The sequence below is a fragment of the Microcaecilia unicolor genome, chromosome 4 (genome assembly GCF_901765095.1).
Source record: "Microcaecilia unicolor chromosome 4, aMicUni1.1, whole genome shotgun sequence".
NCBI lineage: Eukaryota > Metazoa > Chordata > Amphibia > Gymnophiona > Siphonopidae > Microcaecilia > Microcaecilia unicolor.
In genome coordinates this window covers 12,676,436-12,702,271 of record NC_044034.1, presented here as the reverse complement: position 1 = coordinate 12,702,271, position 25,836 = coordinate 12,676,436, and the positions used below count along the sequence as shown (strand labels likewise).

Sequence of the window (25,836 nt, the reverse complement as noted above, 5' to 3'; positions counted from 1 at the left end):
TCCTCCCTCCCTCCCACCCCCGGCACCAGCCGCCCGGCCTCCATCCCTACCTCCTCCGAACCCGAAGAAATTTAAAAGTCTTTCCTTGTCCGTCCGAGTAGGCGGCGTCAGCATCAGCAGTAGCAGCGAAAAGCGTGCTGCTGGTTCGGCGGTCTTCAGCCTTCCGTCTCTCAAGCTCTCTGGTCCCACCTTATTTCCTGTTAGGGCGGGACCAGAGAGCTTGAGAGATGGAAGGCTGAAGATGCGCCGAACCAGCAGCACGCTTTTCGCTGCTACTGCTGATGCCGCCTACTCGGACGGACAAGGGAAGACTTTTTAAATTTCTTCGGGTTCGGAGGGAGGGAGGATGGAGCCGGGCGGGCTGGTGCCGGGTGGGAGGGAGGGAGGAATGCTTGACGCCGGGTGGGAGGGAGGCTGAAGTTTCGGGTGAGGCGACCGGCGGCGTGCGTGCCCTCTCTGGCACGCGTGCCATAGGTTCGCCATCACCGGGCTAGTCTGTAAGAATCTGATATATAAAACAATTCACTCTGCTAATTTCTCCTATCAAGGCACCAAAATTCTCTTCCTAAATCAATCAAGTTTACAGCTGATTACCTAACTTTACAAGTCTTCTAAAAACACATTTCTTCAGTTTGGACCTTTCTGAATACAAAGAATTTTACCCACACCTTTTCTTAATCTCGTTTCCCATTTCTAGCCTGCCTAATTATTCTCTCACTATCCAGCCTTAATTATTTCTTTACCCTGAGATAGTGTAAATCTCTGATTAGGACACCTTGTTCATGGTTTAGTTTACCTGGTTAGATATGGGGCACTGGAACTGAATATCACTGGTACCCACATATCTCTCAGTTCCACCCGACTGCCCCCGCAATCACCTCTCCCTCCACTGTCCTGGACAGAACTTTGCCAATATTCAGTGGCACTGTTGGGTTAAGTGCTGTTTAATATTGGCTCATGGCCAGTTCAGTAGGATTTAACCAGGCAGGATTATTGACCCATCATACTTCAGTTATTTTCAAAGAAATGATCTAAATTGGAAGGGACATCTTACATTTACAGTCAAGTCTGAAATTGTGGTTATAAAAATAACACTGGTCTACAAAAAAAAACCTTTTTTTTGTAACAAGAACAAAACATGCATTTTCTGGAAGATAATTCTTCCCTGAATCCAGATCTCATTTCAGAATTCTGTATCAGCCTCAGTTTCATGTGATAATGGTTTTGTAAATGCTTGTGTCGGTGTAGTAGCTATTATATGTACCTGGCAAATGACACGCTCTGCTACAAGAGTTCCAAAAAAAAACTGTGTCAGTTCACAAAGAAATCAAAGATATAAGCAACATAAGAGTAAAAGACCAGTAAAAGATCCTTACAAAAGACCATGTCACTTCCTTGGCGAAACATTCAGGAAAAAATAGCAGTGTCGGTCACGAAAAACACTCACTTTCGTATCGCAAGAAAGAAGATTCCATCCTTTTAAATCTCGAACTAAAAGCTCAGCCCGTTGCTTCGACAAATTTAAACACGAACAAGATCGTTGAGATCCCTTGTGTCAAAAAGTGGGGGCACATTTGATGCACGAGGTCCTGAAATGATGGGTCGGTGTGCATATCCCTTCTCTGTCTTCTGCATGTTCGTCACTGTATTCGTCTTCACTCACTATCAAATTCTCAGGAGGCACTGGTACATGGCAATTCTTCACTGTGACTTACGGGTCTTATAGCAGATGGTAAGTTAGGATATTGCACAGTTTTCCTTGTTTTCGAGGTGATTCCTGCTATTTTTGTCAGACAGTAACATAGTAACATAGTAGATGACGGCAGAAAAAGACCTGCATGGTCCATCCAGTCTGCCCATGACAAACTCATATGTGTATACCTTACCTTGAATTTGTACCTGTTCTTTTCAGGGCACAGACCATATAAGTCTGCCCAGCAGTATTTCCCGCCTCCCAACCACCAGTCCCGCCTCCCATCACCGGCTCTGTTACAGACCGTATAAGATTGCCCTCCCCTATCCTCGCCTCCCAACCACCACCCCCTCTTCCCCCCAACTGCTCCGCCACCCAATTTCAGCTAAGCTTCTGAGGATCCATTCCTTCTGCACAGGATTCCTCTATGCATATCCCACGCATGTTTGAACTCCGTTACCGTTTTCATCTCCACCACCTCCCGCGGACAGAAATAACAGTCTGTTGTGTGATCCGTTGGTTCCCTCCAAATCATGGGAACAGCAAAGGGCATGCAACGTCTTCCTTTTAACCAGCCTGTCAGGAGTGTAACACACATCAAACAGCAAATGTGGGGAGCCCATTTGCGGTCCTGTTCCACCAACCTTACACCCGAAATATAGTTCGTAGCACTTTTTTACAAGAGGATTAAGTTTTCGTTTTCGCGATTTCAGAGTAAACTCTCCACAGATATAACAAAAAGAATTTGGGCTATTTGCACAGGTACCAGGCATTTCTTCTGAAATGACACAAAACACAAACCTTCACAAACGTAGAACTACAAGCAGTCACTTCCAACAGCAATTGTTGACTGAACTCTCAATGCTGAGATACAGGTGGCAACTGACGCAACAGAACCTGTTTGAACATGTTCGAGCATGACTCGTGGGCAATGTTGCAAACCTCCCTTATTTCCTGGTGGTGGCTTTCTAAACTAAGGGTTTGTATTGTAATTCCTAGTATATTTCAATTGTTTTTTCCAACAATTACAACTGCTGAATTAAATTAATCCACAGCAGCAGGGCCGCCGAGAAACTTGGCCGGGCCCGGGACAAGGCCGCCTCACCCCCGCCCCGCCCCCAAGGTCGCCGCTCCCCTCCCCCTCCGAGGTAGCCGCTGCTGCTCGCCCGAGGGCGGGATACAGGGAGGGAAGGAGACCCGAAGGGAGGAGTTCCGCCTCACAGGGAGGTGAGAGGGAGAGTCGCACCGCGCGGTGATTTAAATACAGGGGGCTGGCCCGGTGGCAGATGGTCAGAGGGCAGGTGGGACTGGCACCGGGCCCCCCTTGAAGGCCCGAGCCCGGGGGATTTTGTCCCCCTGCCCCCCCCTCTCGGCGGCCCTGCACAGCAGGGTACCAAAATGCAGCGTTTTCAAGGATTTTTATAAAAAGGGTAGCGTGTCACAAGAAAACTGAGCCCGATAGGCAAAAACTGATTTCATTTTCGAAATCAGCACCCATGACTTAGCTAAGAACACCATTCACATTCTTTGTAACAAAAATGCCGTTTACCAGTGTAATCCCATGCTAATCAATGATGTTTAATGTTCACAGAAAAAACTTAAAATGCACCTGGAGCCTCTGAGAAAGGATCTGGAAGATCTTCTGAAGTTTAAATCTACTGAAGAGAAGAAAGCTGAAGAGCTGAAGGTGGGTGTCTGTGTCTCCTTCTGAGCCAGTTTCTGCAGGGTTTTTGTTCCTCTCACTACATCAATCCCCTGAATCACCTGAATGAGAATAATAGAATTCAATCTGCCTCGTTCCTTATTGGCTGAAAACAGGCAGGTTCTGAATCTGTTTGTGGAACAAAGGAAAATTGTAACATTGTATTTATTGCAGAGATGTAGGGTGGTGTGGGCTGCAAAATGGGAAAGGAGCACTGGGCTCAGGCTTGAGGCAGTCCAGCAGTGTAGGGTGGGAGCCTCTGGGGCTGTTGTGGTGTCAGGAAGGATGGCTGCAGGGCTGTGTTGCATTGGGGCCTGTTAGGTAGCAGGAACTGGAGCATTAGCAAGGCTGTGGGTTCCTGCAGGTGCCTGAAAGGGTCTCTGGTGTGGGGAAACAGAGCAAGAGGCAGGAGCCTGCAAAACAGAAAGTAGTACGTTCTAGGCCCACTGGGGAAATATTGCCCCGATTTAGGGCCCTGCTGGGCTCCAAAGTGTGGCAGCTGTCTGGCCATGTTGGAGTGAGCCTGGGAAACGAACTTGAGCACCAGAGGGCCCAAAGCAGGAGCCCTGACAAACCCAGAAGTGTGTGCATGGGTGAATGGATGTTCATGGGGGTCATAGGTCCACACAGGGCCCATAAAGAAGGTGGAGCTTGGTGTGGAACAGAACCAGGACTGAGTGGGGAGGTGAGAAGTGAGAGTGGAGGAAGAGATGAGCAACAGCGGAGGTCTTTTAACGATTCTGAGTTGGTCAATGAAGGAAGGTTGTGAGAGCTGAGTCTGGAGAGCAACTGCGATTTTAATTAAGCTCTCAGGTGAATCTAATTAATAACAGGGAAGAGACATTTTTTGAAGTATTATTAGGTGGGGGATAACCGTATTTTATATACATTTGTGTAAAAAAACATTTAAAAGGCACTTAAAGGAAAGTTGGCTCCCATGGCTCACAGTGCTGTCATTGAAGAGAAGGTAGATTAGTGGAGAACCACCATTCAACAAGATGTTCAAAAGGGCAGGGCAAGATTGTGGGGTAGGACCGAGAAGGAAGCTGGGGCTAGATACTAGAAGAAATACGAGAAGAATGAGATGCTAATGAATACTGAGGAAGGGAGAGAATGGGGAGATGCAGGGAGTAGATGATGGGGAAGAGAGAAATGGAAGCTGCTTGTGGTAAGGGGTAAGAGCAGGAAAGGACAGAGACCCCTCTTCTGCTCACTTAGAAACAATATGGGGACAACAGTGGTATCGGAGTGGGTACATTGCACATGGGGAGAGAGGCAGAGGGAGTTGCTGGGCAGGGGATGGAGGAGATTGTGAAAGGGGGATAAGCTTCTGAGTATGGTGAGAGAGGAAGGCTGGGAAAAGAGTGGGTGGTGAGAGGAGGAAGGCTGTGCTGGAGTCACCACTGGTAAAGGAGGAAGTGGTGTACCAGAGCCATCACTTAGAGAAGGGTAATAGAGCCACTGGAAGTGTGGAATATAGGTTTGGGTCGTAGAAGGTACAAGTCTCGATTAATCTAGGGTGCTCAGCACACTTGTACTGGCCCTGCTGACAACAAAAGAGATTTCTTGTTGAATGAAGGATCTGAATCCTGAGCTCTGTGCAACAAAATCACTCTAGTATTACTGAGAATTATCTCTCCTTGTTTAATCCAGACTGAGACAAAGATCAAAAGACAGAAAGTGGAATCTGAGTTTGAGGTGTTACAACAGTTTCTGAATAAGGAGAAGCAGATCCTTCTCTCGAGACTGGAAGAGGAAGAGAAGAAGATTCTCCAGAGAATCACGGAAAATGTGACCCAGCAAGAAGAGCAAAGTTCCTCCCTCATGCAGCTGATCAGCGAGATAGAGGAGAAGAGTCAGCAGCCGGCCACTGAGTTACTGAAGGTGAGATTAGCAAATATATTTCTAAGGAAGTTACAGATCTTCCAGGAGGAATCAGGGAATTCAAGTAGCAGATCAAAATATCTTACATAAGGGCTGATTTTTCAGCCAGCAGCTGCACTTACCAAATCAGAGCTTTTAAAATAATTTCATGGGGATTAAATGACCAAATCCTCCTGCTCTGAAGAAGTTGTAAATGGTTGTATGTGTTCTACACACAAGTCATGTGATTTTAATGATCTATATTTGAGTCATTGAGTGAAAAGGTACCAAACGTGGGTTACAAATAACAGAGATAAAGGCTATAAAAGTTTGGAGGGGTAAATTGGGCAACTTTCATTTTCGAAAGTTTTGTATACTGTAGGGTCAGTAGAGAGGGACTATACAACTTTTTCACAACATTGATGTTTTTCATGTTCTACAACCTAAAAACTGTGGGTAAACATTTCTCATTTTTTAAAACTGTAGTTAGTCCATTCCTGAGGCTGAAATTTTGCAAGATTATACAGTTGATATCCCTCTGCTAGAAATAAGTCACTTACCCCACTTTTGATACCTTTTCACCCAGACATCACAACTCCACGTCTGCGCAAACCAGGCCCTTGAGAGCCTCTACATGCAGATCACGGATCAGAGCCACTAAGGAGGTTTCAGTACTGTGCCCCATCCAAAAGTCTGATTATCATGAAAGGACGTGTGTTTTATCTAAATACTTGAAAGTTGCCCAAGTATCAATTACAACTTAGAAGATAAATGGTAGGTTTGAAACAGGCTGATACACTTCTAATCTAATATAATAAAACGCACCCTCAACGTTCTGAGGACAACGTTCTGAAGCCATCTGACGTCACTCCTAGGCTGAAGGGTTCGTGGATTCGTGGTGTGAAGCCTTCAAGCCAGCCAGCCGTCTCTGCCCCCCCCTCGCGTCAAACGTCATGACGTCGAGGGCGGAAAAAAAAAAACCAAACAAATCCGGCAGCAAAGCATCAGGGAAAGAGGCGGCGCTCCCGACGTCTAGCCTTCCCTTCGCTGTGTTCCGCCTTCTTCTGACGTCAAGGATGACGTCAAAAGTAGGCGGAACACAGCGAGGGGAAAGCTAGACGTCGGGAGCGCCGCCTCCTTCCCTGACGCTTCGCTGCTGCAACCGCCACGGAGGTAAATTTAAAAAGAAGAAAAAAAACAAAAAGGGATGTTGGGGGGACAGAAGAGGGTGGCCAGTAAAGTACAACAATGGGAGCGGGAGGGCAGGGGAGAAACGACAGCATGGATGCGAAGGGGGGGGCATGGATGCGAAGGGGGGGGGAGAAGAGGGCGGGCCAGGCTGGGACATGGGAGAGAGAGGAGCATGGATGCGAGGGGGGGTCATGGAAGGGAGAGAGGGGACTTGCTGGAAAAGGATAAATGGAGGCGGCAGGGGACAGAGGAGCATGGATGGGCATGGATTGGGAGGGCAGGGCTCAGGGAGAGAGGGGAATTGCTGGAAAAGGATGAATGGAGGGGACAGAGGAGCATGGATGGGCATGGATTGGGAGGGCAGGGCTCAGGGAGAGAGGGGAATTGCTGTAAAAGAATGAATGGAGGGGGCAGGTGACAGAGGAGCATGGATGGGCATGGATTGGGAGGGCAGGGCTCAGGGAGAGAGGGGAATTGCTGGATAGGGATGAATGGAGGGGGCAGGGGACAGATGGGCATGGATTGGAAGGGCACGACTCAGGGAGAGGGGAATTGCTGGATAGGGATGAATGGAGGGGACAGATGGGCATGGATGGATATGGATTGCAGGACAGGCCTCAGGGAGAGAGGGGAATTGCTGGATAGGGATGAATGGAGGGGACAGATGGGCATGGATGGATATGGATTGCAGGGCAGGCCTCAGGGAGAGAGGGGAATTGCTGGAAAGGGATGAATGGAGGGGGCAGGGGACAGAGGAGCATGGATTGGGAGGGCAGGACTCAGGGAGAGAGGGGAATTGCTGGATAGGGATGAATGGAGGGGACAGATGGGCATGGATGGATATGGATTGCAGGGCAGGCCTCAGGGAGAGAGGGGAATTGCTGGATAGGGATGAATGGAGGGGCCAGGTGACATAGGAGCATGGATGGGCATGGATTGGAAGGGCAGGACTCAGGGAGAGGGGAATTGCTGGATAGGGATGAATGGAGGGGACAGATGGGCATGGATGGATATGGATTGCAGGGCAGGGCTCAGGGAGAGATGGGAATTGCTGGATAGGGATGAATGGAGGGGACAGGTGACAGAGGAACATGGATGGGCATGGATTGGGAGGGCAGGGCTCAGGGAGAGAGGGGAATTGCTGGATAGGGATGAATGGAGGGGACAGATGGGCATGGATGGATATGGATTGCAGGGCAGGCCTCAGGGAGAGAGGGGAATTGCTGGATAGGGATGAATGGAGGGGACAGGTGACAGAGGAGCATGGATGGGCATGGATTGGGAGGGCAGGGCTCACACTCTCTCTCTCATATACAATGTCTTTCTGACTGTCACTCTCACACACTCTGTCTCACACTGTATCAGATTCACTCTCTATGTGCCACACAGTCACTCACACACTCGCTTGGTCTCATACACTCACTCTCACAGAGAATCTGTGTCTCACACACACTCTCTCTCTCGCCCCCACACACACACTCTCTCTCACACTGTGTCTCACATACACACTTGCACACACTCTCATTCTCACACACACACTCTCTCACAAACACACTCACACCCAGACTCACTCTCTCTCTCACACACTCACACTTTCACTCTGACTCTCAAACAGTCACTCTCACATACACTCTCCCAAACATACACACTCCGAGGAAAACCTTGCTAGCGCCCATTTCATTTGTGTCAGAAACGGGCCTTTTTTACTAGTGTTTCCATAATGAGTTTGGGTAAGAAACACCCAAACTCATTATGGAAACAAGTGTATCAGCCTGTTTTTTGAATGCTGATCATAGAAATGGCATCAAAATTTTGTAGCTGTTATGTGATTGAGCACAACTGTGAGTAGAGTATCCTAATGTATAATGTGTTCTCATAAACTGTGAAATGTAACTAGAAATATTCTCTGTTTCATTTCCTTTTAGGATGTGAAGGATGCCCTGAGCAGGTACAAGTTAGTTTTCTGTCATTTTCTATGCGGCTGGATGGATTTTGAGTGAGAAAGAAGGGAATTAATTGATTGGTGAAAGGGAGAGGAGTAGCCTAATGGTTAGTGCAGCAGGCTTTGATCCTGGCAACCTGGGCTCGAGTCCCACTGCAGCTCTTTGTGACCTTCAGCAAATCACTTAACCCTCCATTGCCCCAGGAACAAACAAAATCCGATTGTGAACCCCTAGGGACAGAGAAAGTACCTGTATATAATGTGTACAGTGCTGCGTATATCTAGTGTCTAGTAGTGCTATAGTAGTAGATGTGGAATTGAGAATGGGAGAAAGGAAGGTGGGATTAAGTGAGGAGAGGAAGCACTGAGAAATGGAGGGGAAGAGATGGAGGATGGGGAGAAGAATTACAGATCTACCTTCCCTTCCTTCTGATTCTCCTATTTCCTCTCCCACCAACCTCCCTGTCCTCACCTATTTGGCCCTCCATGAATCCTCTCTTCTTTCCCCACCAAACATCACCCTGTGAATCTCCTTTCCACCTCTACCCTGCCAGTGGTGCTGCCCCTTAACCCTAGTGCAGAAGGAGATGCTGGTGATGGTCTCTGCTCTGAAGCTGTCCAAAACAAAGTAATTCTATAAAAATGTGTTTATATTTCTTTGAAGGGTGAATAAACATGTGGATAATGGTGAGACAGTTAATACTGTTTATCTAGATTTTCAGAAGACATTTGATAAAGTTCCCCATGAATTTCTCCTGAGGAAACTAAAAAGTCATATGATGGGATAGTGTCGTATTGTGGATTATAACAACATATAGGAATATAAGAGTAACCATACTGGGTCAGACCAATGGTCCATCTAGCCCAGTGGTCAATCCAGATCACAGGTACCTGGCAGAAACCCAAATCATGGCAACACTCCATGCTACAAATCCCAGGGCAAGCAGTTACTTCCCATGTCTGCCACAATAGCAGACTATGGACTTTTCCTCCAGGAATTTGTCCAAACCCAGATACGCTAACCACTGTTACCAGATCCTCTAGCAAAGAGTTCCAGAGCATAACTATTTGTTGAGTAAAATAATATTTCTTCCTATTTGTTTTTAAAGTATTTCCATGTAACTTCCTCGAGTGTCCCTTAGTCTTTGTACTTTTGGAATGAGTAAAAAATTGATTTACTTCTACTCATTCTACACTGCTCAGGATTTTGTAGCCCTCAATCATATCTCCCCTCAGCCGTCTCTTTTCCAAGCTGAAGAACCCTAACCTCTTTAGCCTTTCCTCATACGAGAGGAGTTCCATCCCCTTTATCATTTTGGTTGCTCTTCTTTGAACCTTTTCTAATTCCGCTATTGGGCTCATTTTCAAAACAGAAAAACATCTAAAAAGTGGCATAAAGCAGCATTTGGATCTTTTTCTCACAAAAACACCAAAATCAGTACTTTCAAAACCTATTTTTAGATGTTTTTTCTATGAAGTCTGTCAGAAGTGTGTCCAAATCTCAAGGGACGTGTCAGGGGCTTGTTCAGGCTGGGACTTGTGCATTCTTAAGACTTAGATGTTTTTCAGCCATAAGGGAACAAAACAAAATCTTCCAGGACTAAAACTTAAGATGTTTTTGAGATAGACCTGTTTTGATAGCGAATAAAGCACAAAAAAGTGCCCTAAATACCGAGATGACCACTGGAGGGAATCAGAGATGTCCTTCCCTAATTCTCCCAGTGGTCACTAACCCCCTCCCACCCCGCAAAATGTGATGAAGAACAGTACTTGTCAGTCTCTAGTCCAGCCTCAGATGTTATACTCAGGTCCATTAGAACAGCATGCAGGTCCCTGGAGTAGTCTAGTGGTGGGTGCAGTGCACTGCCGACAGGTGGACCCAGGCTCCTGCCTCCCCCTACCTGTTACGCTTCTGGACGAAACTGTAAGCCCTCCAAAACTCACCAGAAACCCACTGTACCCACATATAGGTGCCCCCTTCACCCGTAAAAGATTATGACTGTATTCCATGCCTACACTCACTTTGCCCCCAGGTGACTGGGCCCTGTGGTTGCTATGGACTGTCTTTTCCTGGTTCCCAGACATCTTCCAGATTCCATTCCGGTCCTGATGTTCCAGCACTCCATACTTGCCCCGGTGTTTTTGCTGCCAAGCCTCACCTGTGATCGTATCTGTAATTGCCTTTATTAAGCTCCTGAGATTGGTCAGACTTGCCTTTGCAACAGAGGTCTTCAGATGTGCTTTCGTCTGTGAGTACTTGTTGCAGTTGTAGCTCTGCTAATTCTTGTCCTGTGTGTCTCTAACTTCAGGTCCTTTCTGTGTGTCTCTGCCTTGCCTATCTTTAGCTTTAATTTCCTTCCTGCTTGTATCACCCTGTTTGTCCTTAGCGTGTGCCCTACCCTGCTTGTGTCTGCCTTGTTGGAATATCCTGAATCCTTTTTCATACAAGCCAAGCCCGTTCCAGCATTTGGTTCCAGTCCAGCCAAGCCAAGTCTGTTCCAGCATTTGGATCTAGTCCAGCCAGGCCAAGTCTTTTCCAGTATTTGGTTCCAGTCCAGCCAGGCCAAGTCAGCTTCAGAGTTTGGTCCAGCCGAGCCCGTTCAAGACTCCTGTATCTGGTACCAGCCTGTTGGTGTTTGGCCTCGCCTCCAGTTTTGGTGGTTCTCCTGCGGTTGCCGGTTTCTGGCAGAAGCCCAAGGGCTCACTACTCCGGATCACCCTCAGCGGTGTGACAACCCTTTCACCCGTTAAAGATGTGGTAGTGGTGTACAGTTGGGGGTAGTGGGTTTTGAGGGGCTCACCAAACAAGGTAAGGGAGCAATGGTGAGATGTGTACCTGACAGCCAGTGGTGTACCGAGGGCGGGGCGGTGGGGGTGGTCTGCCCCAGGTGCATGATGCTGGAGGGGTGCAGAGAGCAGCCACATGCCTGTCGTCTCCGCTGGTTCCCTGCTCCCTCTGTCCCGGAACAGGTTACTTATCTACAATGACACCCAGATCTTTTTCTTGAGCGCTGACCCCCAAGATGGACCCTAGCATCAAGTAACTATGATTCGGATTATTCTTTTCAATGTGCATCACTTAGCATTCGTCCACATTAGATTTCATCTGCCATTTGGACGCCCAGTCTTCCAATTTCCTCAGATATTTCACAGTCCACACGTGTTTTAACAACCTTGAATAGTTTTGTATCATTTACTAATTTGATCACCTGACTTGTCATTCCGATTTCCATATCATTTATAAATATGTTACATAGTACCAGTCCCAGTACAGATCCCTGCGGCACTCCACTGTTCACCCTCCTCCATTGAGAGAAATGACCTTTTATTCCTACCCTCTGTTTTCTGTCCAATAACCAATTCCTAATCTACACTGGTTAAAAGATAGGAAACAGAGTAGGAGTAAATGATCAATATTCTCAATGGAGAAGGGCAAATAATGGGGTTCCTCAGGGTCTATGCTGGGACCTCTACTTTTTAACTTAGTTATAAATGATTTAGAAATGGGACTAATGAGTGGGGTGATTAAATTTGCTGAGGACATAATGTTATTCAAAGTTCTTAAAACATAAGAGGATTGTGAAAAATTGCAAGAGGACCTTACGTGACTGGGAGACAGAATCCAACTGGCAGATGACATTTAGATTTAGATTCTATAAATCTAAAACATCTAAGTGAAAAACGCACAAAATCAAGCCATTAGGACGTATGTGGGCCAGTATTCTTAGACTGTAGACTGGCCACACAGATATCCCAGCAGAGCAGTGGGGCACCCTAGGGGGCGCTGCAGTGGACCTCACCTAAAAGGTCCCAGGTACGCATCTCACCACTGCCCCGTTATCTTGTATGGCTAGTCCTCCAAACCCACCAAATAAACTACTGTACACAACTACAATAGGTACAGTAGGCTTTTGGTAAGTTTTGGAGGGCTGACACTTTCCACCACAAGTGTAACAGAGTGAGATATGGGCCTGGTCCATATCTCTGACCACTAGGCTACTCCAGGGATCTGCTTGCTGCTATGTACTGTTTATTTCTCATCTTTGGGTGGTGGGAGGGGGGTCAGTGACCACTAGGGGAGTAAGGGGGGGGGGGGGTAATGCCTTAATCCCTTCAGTAGTCAATTGGTCATTTAAGGCACCTTGTTGTGACTTAGTTGTGATAAAAACAAAACATCTAAATTGTAGCCCTGGATATTTTTGTTTTGTTCCATTGCAGCAGAAAAACATCGGAGTATTAGGAATGCCTAAATCCCACCCCTAACACACTCCCTGGCGTAGCAAAATGTTTAAAAAATGGGTTTCAAAATTTCCAAATGCCATTTTATGTCACTTTTTGAATGTTTTCCTATTTCAAAAATCAGTCCCATAATCACAGAAAACTGAGTGTTCATGGTTTCATTCCTTCCACTCTCTATCCCCTGGGTGTGAACATCTCCCAGAATAATCCCAATGACTCTCTAACCCATAGGTGTCAGAAAATGAAGTTTCCAAAACTGGAGGCTGTTTCTACTGATCTGAAAATGGGTTTTCAACTGAGTTACCCACAGCAGCTGAAGAAATGGATTAGAAAATTTGGAGGTGAGGAATTGATCGCTTTTTAATTTGGTTTGTCGGTTCAAAACTCTGCTGCCTGCCTCATCTTCTGCCAAGGTCGTTTTACTCATACTACCCCTCTCCTCAGGTCGCTTCACTGGCTCCCTATCCGTTTTCATATCCTGTTCAAACTTCTTCTACTAACCTATAAATGTACTCACTCTGCTGCTCCCCAGTATCTCTCCACACACGTCCTTCCCTACACCCCTTCCCGTGCACTCCGCTCCATGGATAAATCCTTCTTATCTGTTCCCTTCTCCACTACTGCCAACTCCAGACTTCGCGCCTTGTGTCTCGCTGCACCCTACGCCTGGAATAAACTTCCTGAGCCCCTACGTCTTGCCCCATCCTTGGCCACCTTTAAATCTAGACTGAAAGCCCACCTCTTTAACTTTGCTTTTGACTCGTAACCACTTGTAACCACTCGCCTCCACCTACCCTCCTCTCTTCCTTCCCGTTCACATTAATTGATTTGATTACTTTATTTTTTGTCTATTAGATTGTAAGCTCTTTGAGCAGGGACTGTCTTTCTTCTATGTTTGTGCAGCGCTGCGTACGCCTTGTAGCGCTATAGAAATGCTAAATAGTAGTAGTAGTAGTAGTTTGTCTTCTTTTCAAATGCTCTGGATGATTCTACTAAAAATGTGCAGAAATAAAAGTATAAATCTGAGATTTTCAGTGCTGGGCTGTACCAAGATACTGAGTATTTGGATATACATTGGCTGGCAATATTCTGATAGGTACTGAATTATAACCCAGATAAAGTTTCCACATCCTTTTTGTTGTCCTAACTTTATCCAGATAGTTACCCAGTTACTAGACTGAATCTTGCCACTAATGAGGTAACTTCTGACTCTTCCGATTCTGAACCTCCAAACCATCCTGGCTCTGTGTCGATAATGCCAAGACAGATTGTCCAAATTTCAGCGCTATTATTGACCCTGAGATTAGCAAGTTTAGTGTGGTCAGTGGAAGGATAGACTGCTCAGAGTTGTTGCAGCATAGTGACGGGGTAACGTACCAAGAAACTATTATCTATTGGTGAAAATCTAAGAGAATTCTGACCAGAGACAGAAAGACTGAACATCTCGGTAGATGGAGTCCATAAGCCCCGTCCAGTCTGTCCGTTACACTTACCACAGATGTTCAACCATCATTTTGCAAACCCTGAGAGATTCTTTTGTCTTCCACAGATCCACCTTCCTTTCCATGAAAAACTATTTATTTTATTTTATTTTAGTTATTGCATTTGTATCCCACATTTTCCCACCTCTTTGCAGGCTCAATGTGACTTGCATTACATCACGAATAATGGAAATACATAAGAAAATAGACAATTAGTATTGCATAAGGATCTTGGGTTACAAGATAGTGATAAAGCATGATAGTAGAAAACAAGCAATTATCGTAAGGCAATTCTGGATATATGTGTAGGAAGGTCCAAGAAAGCACAAAGGCAGACGGTCTGCAAACTACAAGATGGAAAATAAACGGAGCAGATCGTTGACAAAACAAAACGTAATTTATTAGTAGTAAGAACCAATGGAATATACACACATGGGCTATTTGTGTGTGTATATTCCATTGGTTCTTACTAATAAATTACGTTTTGTTTTGTCAACGATCTGCTCCGTTTATTTTCCATATATGTGTAGGAGTTCACATTTGTTGGTCTTTGTGGTATACCTTGTTAAAGAGATGGGTCTTTAGTAGTTTGCGGAAGTTAGTTCGTAGATCGTTTTTAAGTTGTGCGGTAGCGCGTTCCAGAATTGTGTGCTCAAGTAGGAAAAGGTTGATGCATGCGTTAGTTTGTATTTTAGACCTTTGCAGTTGGGGAAGTGAAGATTAAGGAATGTGCGGGATGATTTTTTAGCGTTCCTGGGTGGTAGGTCTATCAGGTCTGACACGTAGGCTGGGGCATCTCCGTGAATGATTTTGTGAACTAGGGTACATATTTTGAACGTGATTCGTTCTTTAAGTGGTAGCCAGTGTAGCTTTTCTCGTAGGGGTTTAGCACTTTCATCTGGACTTTCTTGATTATTTGCTCTTTGCAGCCAGCATAGAGAGCGTTGCAATAGTCTAGATGGCTGAGTACCATTGATTGAACCAGGTTACGGAAGACGGTCATTGGGAAGAAAGGTCTTACTCTTTTTAATTTACACATCGAGTGGAACATCTTCTTGGTTGGGTTTTTCGCGTGATTCTCAAGTGTTAGGTGACGATCAATGGTAACTCCAAGAATTTTTAGGGTGTCCGAAATTGGAAGTTTCAGTTTTGGTGTGTTGATGGTTGTGAATTTGTTCGTGTTATGGTGAGAGGTGAGTATTAGGCATTGGGTTTTTTCTGCATTGAGTTTCAGCTGGAATGCATCTGCCCATGAATGCATGATATGTAGACTTTAGTTGATTTCATTGGAAATTTCATTTAAATCTTGTTTAAATGGGATGTAGATTTCCTCAGCTTGGTTTATGTTTATGCTTATTTACATTTTTTATACCGCTTAACTTTCACATACTCGTACTACCAAAGGCCACTTTTTCCCACGCCTTGGTAAAAGGAGGGTGAATGTTGAAAATCAGTGATAAAGAGTAACTAGAGCACCAGAGTGAATAAAGCGTAAAGAAAGTGATCAAAAATAACTCTAACGCCAGAGTAATTCATGTGTGAAAAATGAAAAGAAGCCGTCACAAACCTTTAAAAAGAGTATGAAGAAATCTTGGTGCTATAAAACAAACTAATAATCGAACATAAAACCACACTGGCTTTACTTCTTATCTGTTCCCTTCTCTGTTCCCTTCTCCACTACTACCAACTCCAGACTTCGCTCCTTCTGTCTCGCTGCACCCTACGCCTGGAATAAACTTCCTGAGCCCCTACGTCTTGCCCCATCCTTGACCATCTTTAAATCTAGATTGAAAGCCCACCTCTTTAACATTGCTTTTGACTTGTAACCACTCGCCCCACCTACCCTCCTCTCCTCTTTCCTCTACACATTAATTGATTTGCTTGCTTTATTTTTGTCTATTAGATTGTAAGCTCTTTGAGCAGGGACTGTCTTTCTTCTATGTTTGTGCAGCGCTTCGTACGCTTTGTAGCGCTATATAAAGGCTAAATAGTAATAGTAGTAGTAGTACTTGCTGCATGGCCATTTCCTGCAGGACAGAAAGACTAACCCTTTTACACCAGTGCAGGCCCCCTTTTGCCTCAGCTTGGTAAAAGGGGTCCTTTATGAACAACCACATCAAACACTACTTGCAGATGGTAAAAAATCATGGTACAACCAAAATCAGAGTACTAACTAGAAGGTGTCATAAACAGCACATACTCTCCCACCAATAATTAAACGCACAGAAACATTTATGGAGAACTGTTAATATAGACCAAGGATGTATTTTTTCAGCACAAGCTTGCTTCAAATGGAACAAATATATCAAATAGTGGCCAATGCTGATACAACAAGAGACAAAGAGCAACAGAGCCATAATATAAAAAATAATAAAAATAAAAAAATGTGGAAGGCACTAGGCGGCTGGACAAAAAAAGCGTCAAATATCTAAAACAACATATTGCCAAAAAACCATCAAACCAAACTCACTCTGTTGCCAGTGTTTAAAACAAAATGGATCAACTGAGTGACATTGTAAATATAAGGGTCCTTTTACTAAGCCACAGTAAAAAGTGGCCTGCGGTAGTACGAGTGCGTCTTTTGAGCGCGGGATGGGCCATTTTTTTACCGCGTCAGGGAAAAAGGGCCTTTTTGTAAGGAGCTGGAAAATGGATGAAAATTGAAACCTGCATGCGTGCACTCTTGTCCTGATCTTACCACCACCCATTGATCTAGCGGTAATCTCATGCGCTACCTGCGCGGTAAACATACAGCGTGTGCCGACGGTTTATTTTCTACCGAGGGATTCAGTGCATTCTAACTTTGGAAATACCACCCAGCTCACGTGCTAACCAGGCAGCAGTACCAATTTAGCGTTTACTGTACACACATAGACCCTCCCGTGCCTTTGTAAAAGGGCCCCATAGAGAGGCGAGCTACACACAAAAAATACTAAGTCATACGTGGGGCTGGTTACACATCTAAGCAAAAATGGTGCTTCAAATAAGACAAATAGTACATCAAATGGAATTTGAGAGAGACATTACAAATAAAGCATAAATCTAAGTCACTATGCCCAGAATCATACTTTTGCACTAAAGTAACATTTAACCAAATTCAAAGACTAAGGGTTGTCATGAAATGCTTAGCCACCCGCCTGGGGTTACCCTGCAGCCACTGAGAGAGTTCTGAGCACAGACAGAAAGACTGAACATCTCGGTAGGTGGAGTCCATAAGCCCCATCCAGTCTTCCCATCTCACTTTCCCCAGATCTTCAACCATCATTTTGCAAACCCTGAGAGATTCTTTTGTCTTCCACAGATCCACCTTCCTTTCCATGAAAAACTATTTCCTCAGCTTGGTTTATCTTTATGCTTATTAACATTTTTTATACCGCTTAACTTTCACTTGCACGGCCATTTCCTGCAGGAAAGAAAGACTTACCCTGTTACACCAGTGCAGGCCCCCTTTTGCCTCAGCCTGGGAAAAGAGGGTCCTTTATGAACAACCAAATCAAACAATTCTTGCAGATGGTCGCGCCAACTGTTTATTTTCTATCACGGGATTCGGTGCATTCTAAATTTGGAATTATCACCCGGCTCACGTGCTAGCCAGGGCCCCATAGAGAGGCGAGCTACACACAAAAAATACAAAATCATGCGAGGGGCTGGTTACATATCTAAGTGGAAATGGTGCTTCAAATAAGACAAATAGTACATCAGATGGAATTTGAGAGAGACATTACAAATAAAGCGTAAATCTAAGCCGCTATGCCCAGAATCATACAGATGCACAAGGTTGTCACGAAACACGTGAAGGAGGATAATCGAACAGGGACGACCATCTCTAAGGATGGCACTGCAAAGGGGCGGGGCAACCCGTATTATCGAAACAAGATGGGCGTCCATCTTTCGTTTTGATAATACGGTCGGGGACGCCCAAATCTCAACATTTAGGTCGAACTAAGATAATGGAAACCGAGGACGCCCATCTCAAAAAACGACGAAATACAAGGCATTTGGTCATGGGAGGAGCCAGCATTCATAGTGCACTGGTCCCTCTAACATGCCAGGACACCAACCGGGCACCCTAAGGGGGCACTGCAGTGGACTTCAGAAAAAGCTCCCAGGTGCATAGCTCCCTTACCTTGTGTGCTGAGCCCCCCCCAAAACCCACTCCCCACAACTGTACACCACTACCATAGACCTTAGGGATGAAGGGGGGCACCTAGATGTGGGTACAAAGGGCTTGTGGTGGATTTGGGAGGGCTCACATTTACCACCACAAGTGTAACAGGTAGGTGGGGATGGGCCTGGGTCCCCCTGCCTAAAGTGCACTGCACCCACTAAAAACTGCTCCAGGGACCTGCGTACTGCTGTCATGGAGCTGGGTATGACATTTGAGGCTGCGATTGTTTGTTTGAATGAGTTCATTGCAGACACTAGAACAGTTTTGGTACTGTGATTTGATCGAGTCGTGCAAGATTGAATTGTTGTTTAGGTATTCAGTAAGTTATTTCGTCACCAGTTTTTAATCCACAATAGGACATTTCCTTCTATCCCATGACCCTCCAATTTCCTCTGTAGCCTTTCATGAGGTACCTTGTCAAACGCCTTTTGAAAATCCAGATACACAATATCAACTGGCTCCCCTTTGTCCACATGTTTGTTTACTCTTTCAAAGAATTGAAGTAAATTGGTCAGGCAAGATTTCCCCACACAAAAGCCGTGCTGACTTGGTCTCAGTAATCCATGTCCTCGGATGTGCTCTGTAATTTTGTTTTTAATAATAGCCTCTACCATTTTGGGCTGGATAATGTCACGTTCTTACTTTATAACAGCTGTACCATCAGTTCTGCCCAAAGCAACAATGACCTTGCGTTGTCTATTGTCACTCCTATTTGAGTGTAACCTGAAGAAGGAATGGGTGATAAGGCAAAGCTTATTTTATTTTGTTGCATTGCACCCTGGAAGTCATGTGTTTGTTATGTCATAAGCTTATTCCTGGGATAAGCAGAAGAAAATCTGTCTTACTCTTTTGGGATCTTGCCAGGTACTTGTGACCTGGATTCACCACTGTTGGAAACAGGATACTGGGCTTGATGGACCTTCAGTCTTTCCCTGGATGGCAAAGCTTATGTATGAATGTACTTATAAGATCATTGAAGGACATTTTGATAATTCAAAATCTCTAACATTTCTCTCTCTCTCTCTCTCTTTATTTAGATTTTTACGAAAGAAAATCACATCCTGCAGGAATAGGTAAGTTTTATTCAGTTAGAAACATATATATTTTAGGGGTGGGCAATTAACACATTAATAATGCTATTAATGCATTAATCTTTTAACGCATACCATATTTTTTGATGCTGCCTGGTTTTTTTTAATGCTGACCCACCCCTCCCCCAGGCTTACCTCTACAGCAGGGCTCAGGATTTTTTCTCCTTCCTGGGAGCTGCCTCAAACTCCTTCTCTCCCCCTGCATGGTGCAGAAAGTTGGGGAAGGTCTCTTGAGACTTGAAACCTCAAGACTTCCCCAACTTCCTGCATTGCAGTGGCGTAGGAAGGGGGGGGGGCGGTGGGGCGGTCCGCCCCGGGTGCACGCCGCTGGGGGGTATCGGCGCCTCGCTGGTTCCTTGCTCTCTCTGCCCCGGAACAGGTTACTTCCTGTTCTGGGGCAGAAAGAGCAGGGAACCAGCGAGGCACCGACACCCCCCAGCGGCGTGCACTCGGCGGATTGGCTTTCCCGCCCGCCCCTCACCGCCTTCCAGGTATGTTCTCGGGGGGGGGGTTGTGCTCCGGAGGGGGAGGGTGCGCCGCGCTGCACCCGGGGGGGGGGGGGGGTTGCGCAGCGGCGACCCGCCCCGGGTGTCAGCTGCCCTTGCGACGCCACTGCTGCATTGCATGACTCAAGTATCTGCAGACCCGATCGCTGTGCAGGGGGAGACAAGGAGTTTGAGGCAACGCAGAACCCGAGCCCTGCTATAGAGGTAAATTTGGGGGGGTGGGGAAGAGAAACTGAATGAAGGCCGGGCATTGGGGCATGAGAGAAACTGGGGGAGAGGCTAGGGAAGGGGGCATGAGAGAAACTGAATGAAGGCTGTTTGAAACCTTATTCTTTAATGCCCAAAATGCATTCTGTGATTAAGCATGGTGAACTGCATGATTAAAACTTTTAATCACACAATTAATCGCAATTAAAATTTTTATTCATTGTCCACCCCTAATATAATTTTTATATCATTGTACTTATTTCTCTTCTCTGAGATCTGATCATTGTTCATCTTTATTTTAATGCAGATTGGTGGATGGAATTTGGCAGATATACAGGTAACTGAATCTGATATATAACTAATTATACCAAATTCACTAATGTGCCCTTTGACTGTGATCTTGCTATACAGACACCTACAGCCAGTGTTAGGGATCATTTTCACCCCTGTGATAGAGAAGACAATGTGTGTTTCCATTGATCAGGGTCAGGGAGTGATCCCCCTGGTTCAGACCTGGCAAGTTTCCCACATTCATTGGGAGACTCCCGTTTTCTTAGCTCATCTCTGAAACTTCCACAAGGGAGGTAATGACTCCCACTCAGCAGTCTGTGACAGTCCCAGGACTTTTCATCAAATGATACAGTACAGTTTGCTTCTGGAAACAGTCACCAACAGGCTCATTTTCGAAAGAGAAGGACATCCAAAAATCAGCACTTGGACGTCCTTCTCACAGAGACGTCCAAATCGGTATAATCGAAACCCGATTTTAGACGTCTTTGTCAGAAATCCGTCGCAAGGACGTCCAAATCTCAAGGGGGTGTATCCGAGGCGTGATCGAGGCGGGACTTGGGCATTCCTGAGACTTGGACGTTTTCACCTGGACCTGTTTTTCTAATGAATAATGCACAAAAAGGTGCCCAAAATGACCAGATGACCACTGGAGGGAATCGGGGTTGACCTCCTCTTACTCCCCCAGTGGTCACTAACCCCCCCCCCCCCCCCCCCTCAAAACACATCTTTAAAAATATTACTTGCCAGCCTCAAATGCCATATTCAGGTCCATGACAGCTCATGCAGGTCCCTGGAGTAGTTTATTAGTAGGTGCAGTGCACTTCAGACAGGTGGACCCAGGCCATTCCCTCCCCCCCCCCCCCCCTCCACCAAAACTCACCAGAAACCCTCTGTACCCAGATATAGGTGCCCCCATTCACCCATAAGGGCTATGGTAGTGGTGTACAGTTGGGGGTAGTGGGTTTTGGGGGGCTCAACACACAAGGTAAGGGAGCTGTGTACCTGGGAGCACTTTATGAAGTCCACTGCAGTGCCCCCTAGGGTGCCCGATTGCTGTCCTGGCATGTCAGGGGGAGCAGCGTACTACAAATGCTGGCTCCTCCCACATCCAAATGGCTTGACTTTGGACGTTTTAGACTTGGATTTCTTTGCGTTCGAAAATTGCCAAAAATCAAAGACGTCCAAAACGAAGGACATCCATGGTATTTTCGAAACCAAAGATGGACGTCCATCTTTTTTAGAAAAAGACCTTTTCCCTGCATCTGAATTTGGACGTTTTACAAAGACGTCCAAATTCCAACTTAGACGTTTCTTTCAAAAATGCCCCTTCAAGTGTCCTAGAGCGGCTAAGAGGGTAAGCACGTTAGCATTTTTAACACATGTTAACTATGTATGCGCGTTAACCATGTACGTTTTTATCACATGTTAACCGTGTACGCACCTACAATATTTATTTATTGCATTTGTATCCCACATTTTCCCACCTCTTTGCAGGCTCAGTGTGGCTTGCATTACAACATGAATAGTGGAAACATTTAAGAAGATATTCATGGAGAGTAGTTAAGAAATATTAACCAATTAGATGAATATAGTCTGTTATAGGATACCACGTCAATGTCTTTTTGTTGAAGGATCCTGTAAAGCTTGCAGAGGCTGTTTCCAATTTGTGATATAATAAGACTGACTGCCACCAGTAATAGTAACATAGTAGATGACGGCAGAAAAAGACCTGCACGGTCCATCCAGTCTGCCCAGTAATGTTCGTTGAGCATTGATGCATTTTTCCAATTCGTTAAAATCATAAATTGTCCAATAGTAATCAATATATCGATTAAAGTTTGTTGTTGTTCTGTTAGATGTATTTCAGAGGAACAAGATTTAAATATGATTAATGAAGCACTAAGCTTAACTACTCTCAATGCCAGTACATATACTGTTCTGAATCACTTCTTCAGCTATTAACAATATGTCCAATCTTTATTGTTCTACTTTACTGTTTTTATAATAATTTTTGTTATCTGAAAATCCTAATAAAATTTCTGGAAAAAAAAAAGATATTCATTTAGCATACAGGAGGATCTTGATAGCATGATAATGATAAAACATACTAGTAGTTTAACAAACATATATTGTAAGGCAGTTCTGGATAATTGTATAAGAGTATCCCTTTAGGCGCCTACACGGTTAGTGCACATGCTAATTGTGGGCGTGTTAAAAATGCTAATGCACCTTAGTACAAACAAAAAAAACAGCACCACGGGCCTTTAAAAATGGAACACAGTTCTTTAATGAATGAGCCTTGACAAAAAGACCCGACACGGGCCGTGTTTCGGTGACTAGCACCTGCGTCAGGGGTCATTTTGATACAGAAAGTGAAAGTGCCTTGGTGCTTTGTAGCTTTTACTACATGAGACGTGGGGTAAGGAATAATATATTGTAGAGAATATATTCGAGTTATTCCCCAAGTTTTCCACGTCATCACTGTGACCCCTGACGCAGGTGCTAGTCACCGAAACACGGCCCATGTCGGGTCTTTTTGTCAAGGCTCATTCATTAAAGAACTGTGTTCCATTTTTAAAGGCCCGTGGTGCTGTTTTTTTTGTTTGGACTTTAGTTTGTACTTCGTTCCCTCTCTTTTGTTATATCCAATGCACCTTAGTAAACAGGACCCTTAATCTGATGACCAGATTAAGACAAGATCTGTTTCCATCTGAATGATACAGTATAATTTGCTTCTGGAAATGACCACCAAGGATCCAATGGGTGAGTTACAATTTTCATGTACCGATCGTAAGAGAAAGAAACATGTGTGTTAGATAAGCTTCATTCCGGCATGTCTGTTTCTCCCATTGGCCGCGAGTTAAAGTTTAATGAATCAACAATCATCCATCCAGTAAAAAAAGGAAGAGATTCAGTGGTCTGTTCGTGAAGCAGAACCAGAAAGTTCCAAAACTACATCTGTGCTTCGTGTTGAGTCAATAGAAAAGACGGAAAGGCGATTAAATTTGTGGCTAATACAAATGGTGGATTAAAACATAAATCACTGTGGACAACATTGCTGTGAGAATGAAAGCCCCCCCCCCCCCCCCACATGTATCCAGAACTGTCTTTTTCTTTTTTTAAACATTTTTATTGATGACCATGTCAATATATAACAAAACAGAGAATTTGTAAAACAAACTTGTGCAACAAACAGTATATAAATATAGCAATTTACAGCAAATCCTGTCATCATGGATTTTCTATTTTCCCCCAGCACCCCTGTGCGTTAATTCTCCAGTTTAGCAGAGGGCCTAACAGACATCTGTATCAGAACAGTAACAGTATACTTGCATAGTTCTCTCAATTCTTTTTGACATTCACCATTCTATTTGTATACCATCTCGCTCAATTCTCCCTTCCTTGTTCCCCCCTAAATCTACTCCCCCCCCCCCAACAGTCTTAACTATTCAGAATCCTACTGCGGGCTGTTGGGGTCAGAGTGTCCCAAAACGGAGACCAGCATTGAAGCAATCGATCTCCTTTCTGGGAAGCTAGGTCCTCTACCTCTCTGCGTTCCATAGCACCCAGGGAAATCATGAGGGATCTCCACCGTTGCAAAGTGGGAGGGTCTGAGGATATCCAACCCCAACAAGATTGTTTTCTTTCCCATGGCAGTTGCTCTGCGGATAAACGCTAACATGCCTTTCTTTCGACCACCCCGCACTTGATATGTGTCAAACAGCAGGGCGGGCGTTGGGTTCCAGGTCAGCCCCCAAATAGTTGTTACAAATGTACAGATTCGAGCCCAGAAGACATGAACTGGGGGACATAGCCAAAACATGTGACCCAGATGAGCCCCAGTCCCTGCGCACTTCAGACAATCATCTCGGGGTCGTAGAGTGGTCTTAAATGCTCTATGTGGTGAAATATACAGTCGCATGGTAAATGTGTATTGAGATTCTTGCAATGTCACGTCCCTGAAGGTCCGGTATCCAGTCAGCAGACTGGACTGCACCATCACAGCAGGTATGCGGCACCCTAGTTCACCAGTCCAAACCTGAGCTAGTATGTCATAATTTGTCCCAGGACAAGCTTCTCTAAGTTGGGCATGATAGTACTTGAGAGGGACCAGGAGCTGCGCCTCCAGTTCAAATAAGTCTAAAAGTTGCCTCCGTCTCTGTGAGGTCAACAAGGCCCGCGGGAGGAAGGCAACCTAGTGGCGCAATTGCAGATATGACAAAATGGCCTGCGGGAGGAACCCATCTCTCTCACAAAGATCTTTAAAGGATTTACACATACCTTCCTTAGTTAGGACTTGAAATAAGAATATCATCCCACTCACCCACCATGTCCGGAATGTCCCGGAATCTGTACCTGCCGTAAAATCTGCGTTGCCTCCAATCGGCAACAAGGGAGAGGAATGACATTCAAAACCTCTAAACTTACAGAGCCAGCGCCAAGCTCGCCTTAATGGCAAAAAGATGGGGGCATGTAGGTGCTCGTCTCGACGGGGCATATAGCCAATAGCTGAAATGGAATGCACTTACTACTTTAGTTTCAGCAATTGGGAAAGAAAAAAAGGAAGTGCCCGGAAACCAGTCTGCAATATGTCTCATACAGCCTGCCACTGAGAACCTACATAAGTACATAAGTAATGCCATACTGGGAAAAGACCAAGGGTCCATCAAGCCCAGCATCCTGTCCACGACAGCGGCCAATCCAGGCCAAGGGCACCTGGTGAGCTTCCCAAACGTACAAACATTCTATACAATCAAGCCATTGTGACATCACTAATGAGGTTGGCTCTTATTGGTGGAATAAGCCACTATGACATCACAATAGGTTAAATCACTGCTCTATGTAATAAAAGTGAGCCAAGAAGAGGACATAAGTACATAAGTAATGCCACACTGGGAAAAGACCAAAGGTCCATCGAGCCCAGCATCCTGTCCACGGCCAATCCAGGCCAATCCAGGCCAAGGGCACCTGGTGAGCTTCCCAAACGTACAAACATTCTATACATGTTATTCCTGGGATTTTGGATTTTTCCAAGTCCGTTTAGTAGTCCTTTAGGAAACCGTCCAACCCCTTTTTAAACTCTGCTAAGCTAACCGCCTTCACCACATTTTCCGGCAATGAATTCCAGAGTTTAATTACACGTTGGGTGAAGAAATATTTTCTCCAATTTTTTTAAAATTTACTACACTGTAGTTTCATCACATGCCCCCTAGTCCTAGTATTCAGACGCTTCACATCCACCTGTTCCACTCCACTCATTATTTTATATACCTCTATCATGTCTCCCCTCAGCCGTCTCTTCTCCAAGCTGAAAAGCCCTAGCCTCCTTAGTCTTTCTTCATAGGGAAGTCGTCCCATCCCCGCTATCATTTTAGTCGCCCTTCGCTGCACCTAGTCCTCCCTTGTTCACCGAAAGGTATGTTTGTGTAAATGGAACCCTGAGCCTCTTGCCCCCCCCCCCC

The 25,836-nt window shown here is 45.3% G+C and overlaps 2 protein-coding genes across 4 annotated transcripts in view; one reads left to right on the top strand and one right to left on the bottom strand.

Annotated features, from left to right (window-relative positions):
- Positions 1–25,836, bottom strand: part of LOC115468205 (E3 ubiquitin-protein ligase TRIM39-like) — a 1,720,076-nt gene that overhangs the window by 647,304 nt on the left and 1,046,936 nt on the right. The window lies entirely within an intron of this gene.
- The window catches only part of LOC115468285 (E3 ubiquitin-protein ligase TRIM39-like), a 179,342-nt gene that overhangs the window by 145,992 nt on the left and 7,514 nt on the right, over positions 1–25,836 (top strand). For 2 of the 3 annotated variants that reach the window (XM_030199892.1, XM_030199891.1), the window contains one exon: positions 20,391–20,420. In XM_030199892.1, coding sequence (XP_030055752.1) covers positions 20,391–20,420 — 30 coding nt within the window. Of the gene's footprint in view, positions 1–8,374; positions 8,398–12,861; positions 12,972–19,316; positions 19,353–20,390; positions 20,421–25,836 lie in introns of all 3 variants that reach the window. The other variant, XM_030199888.1, reaches the window with a different exon arrangement.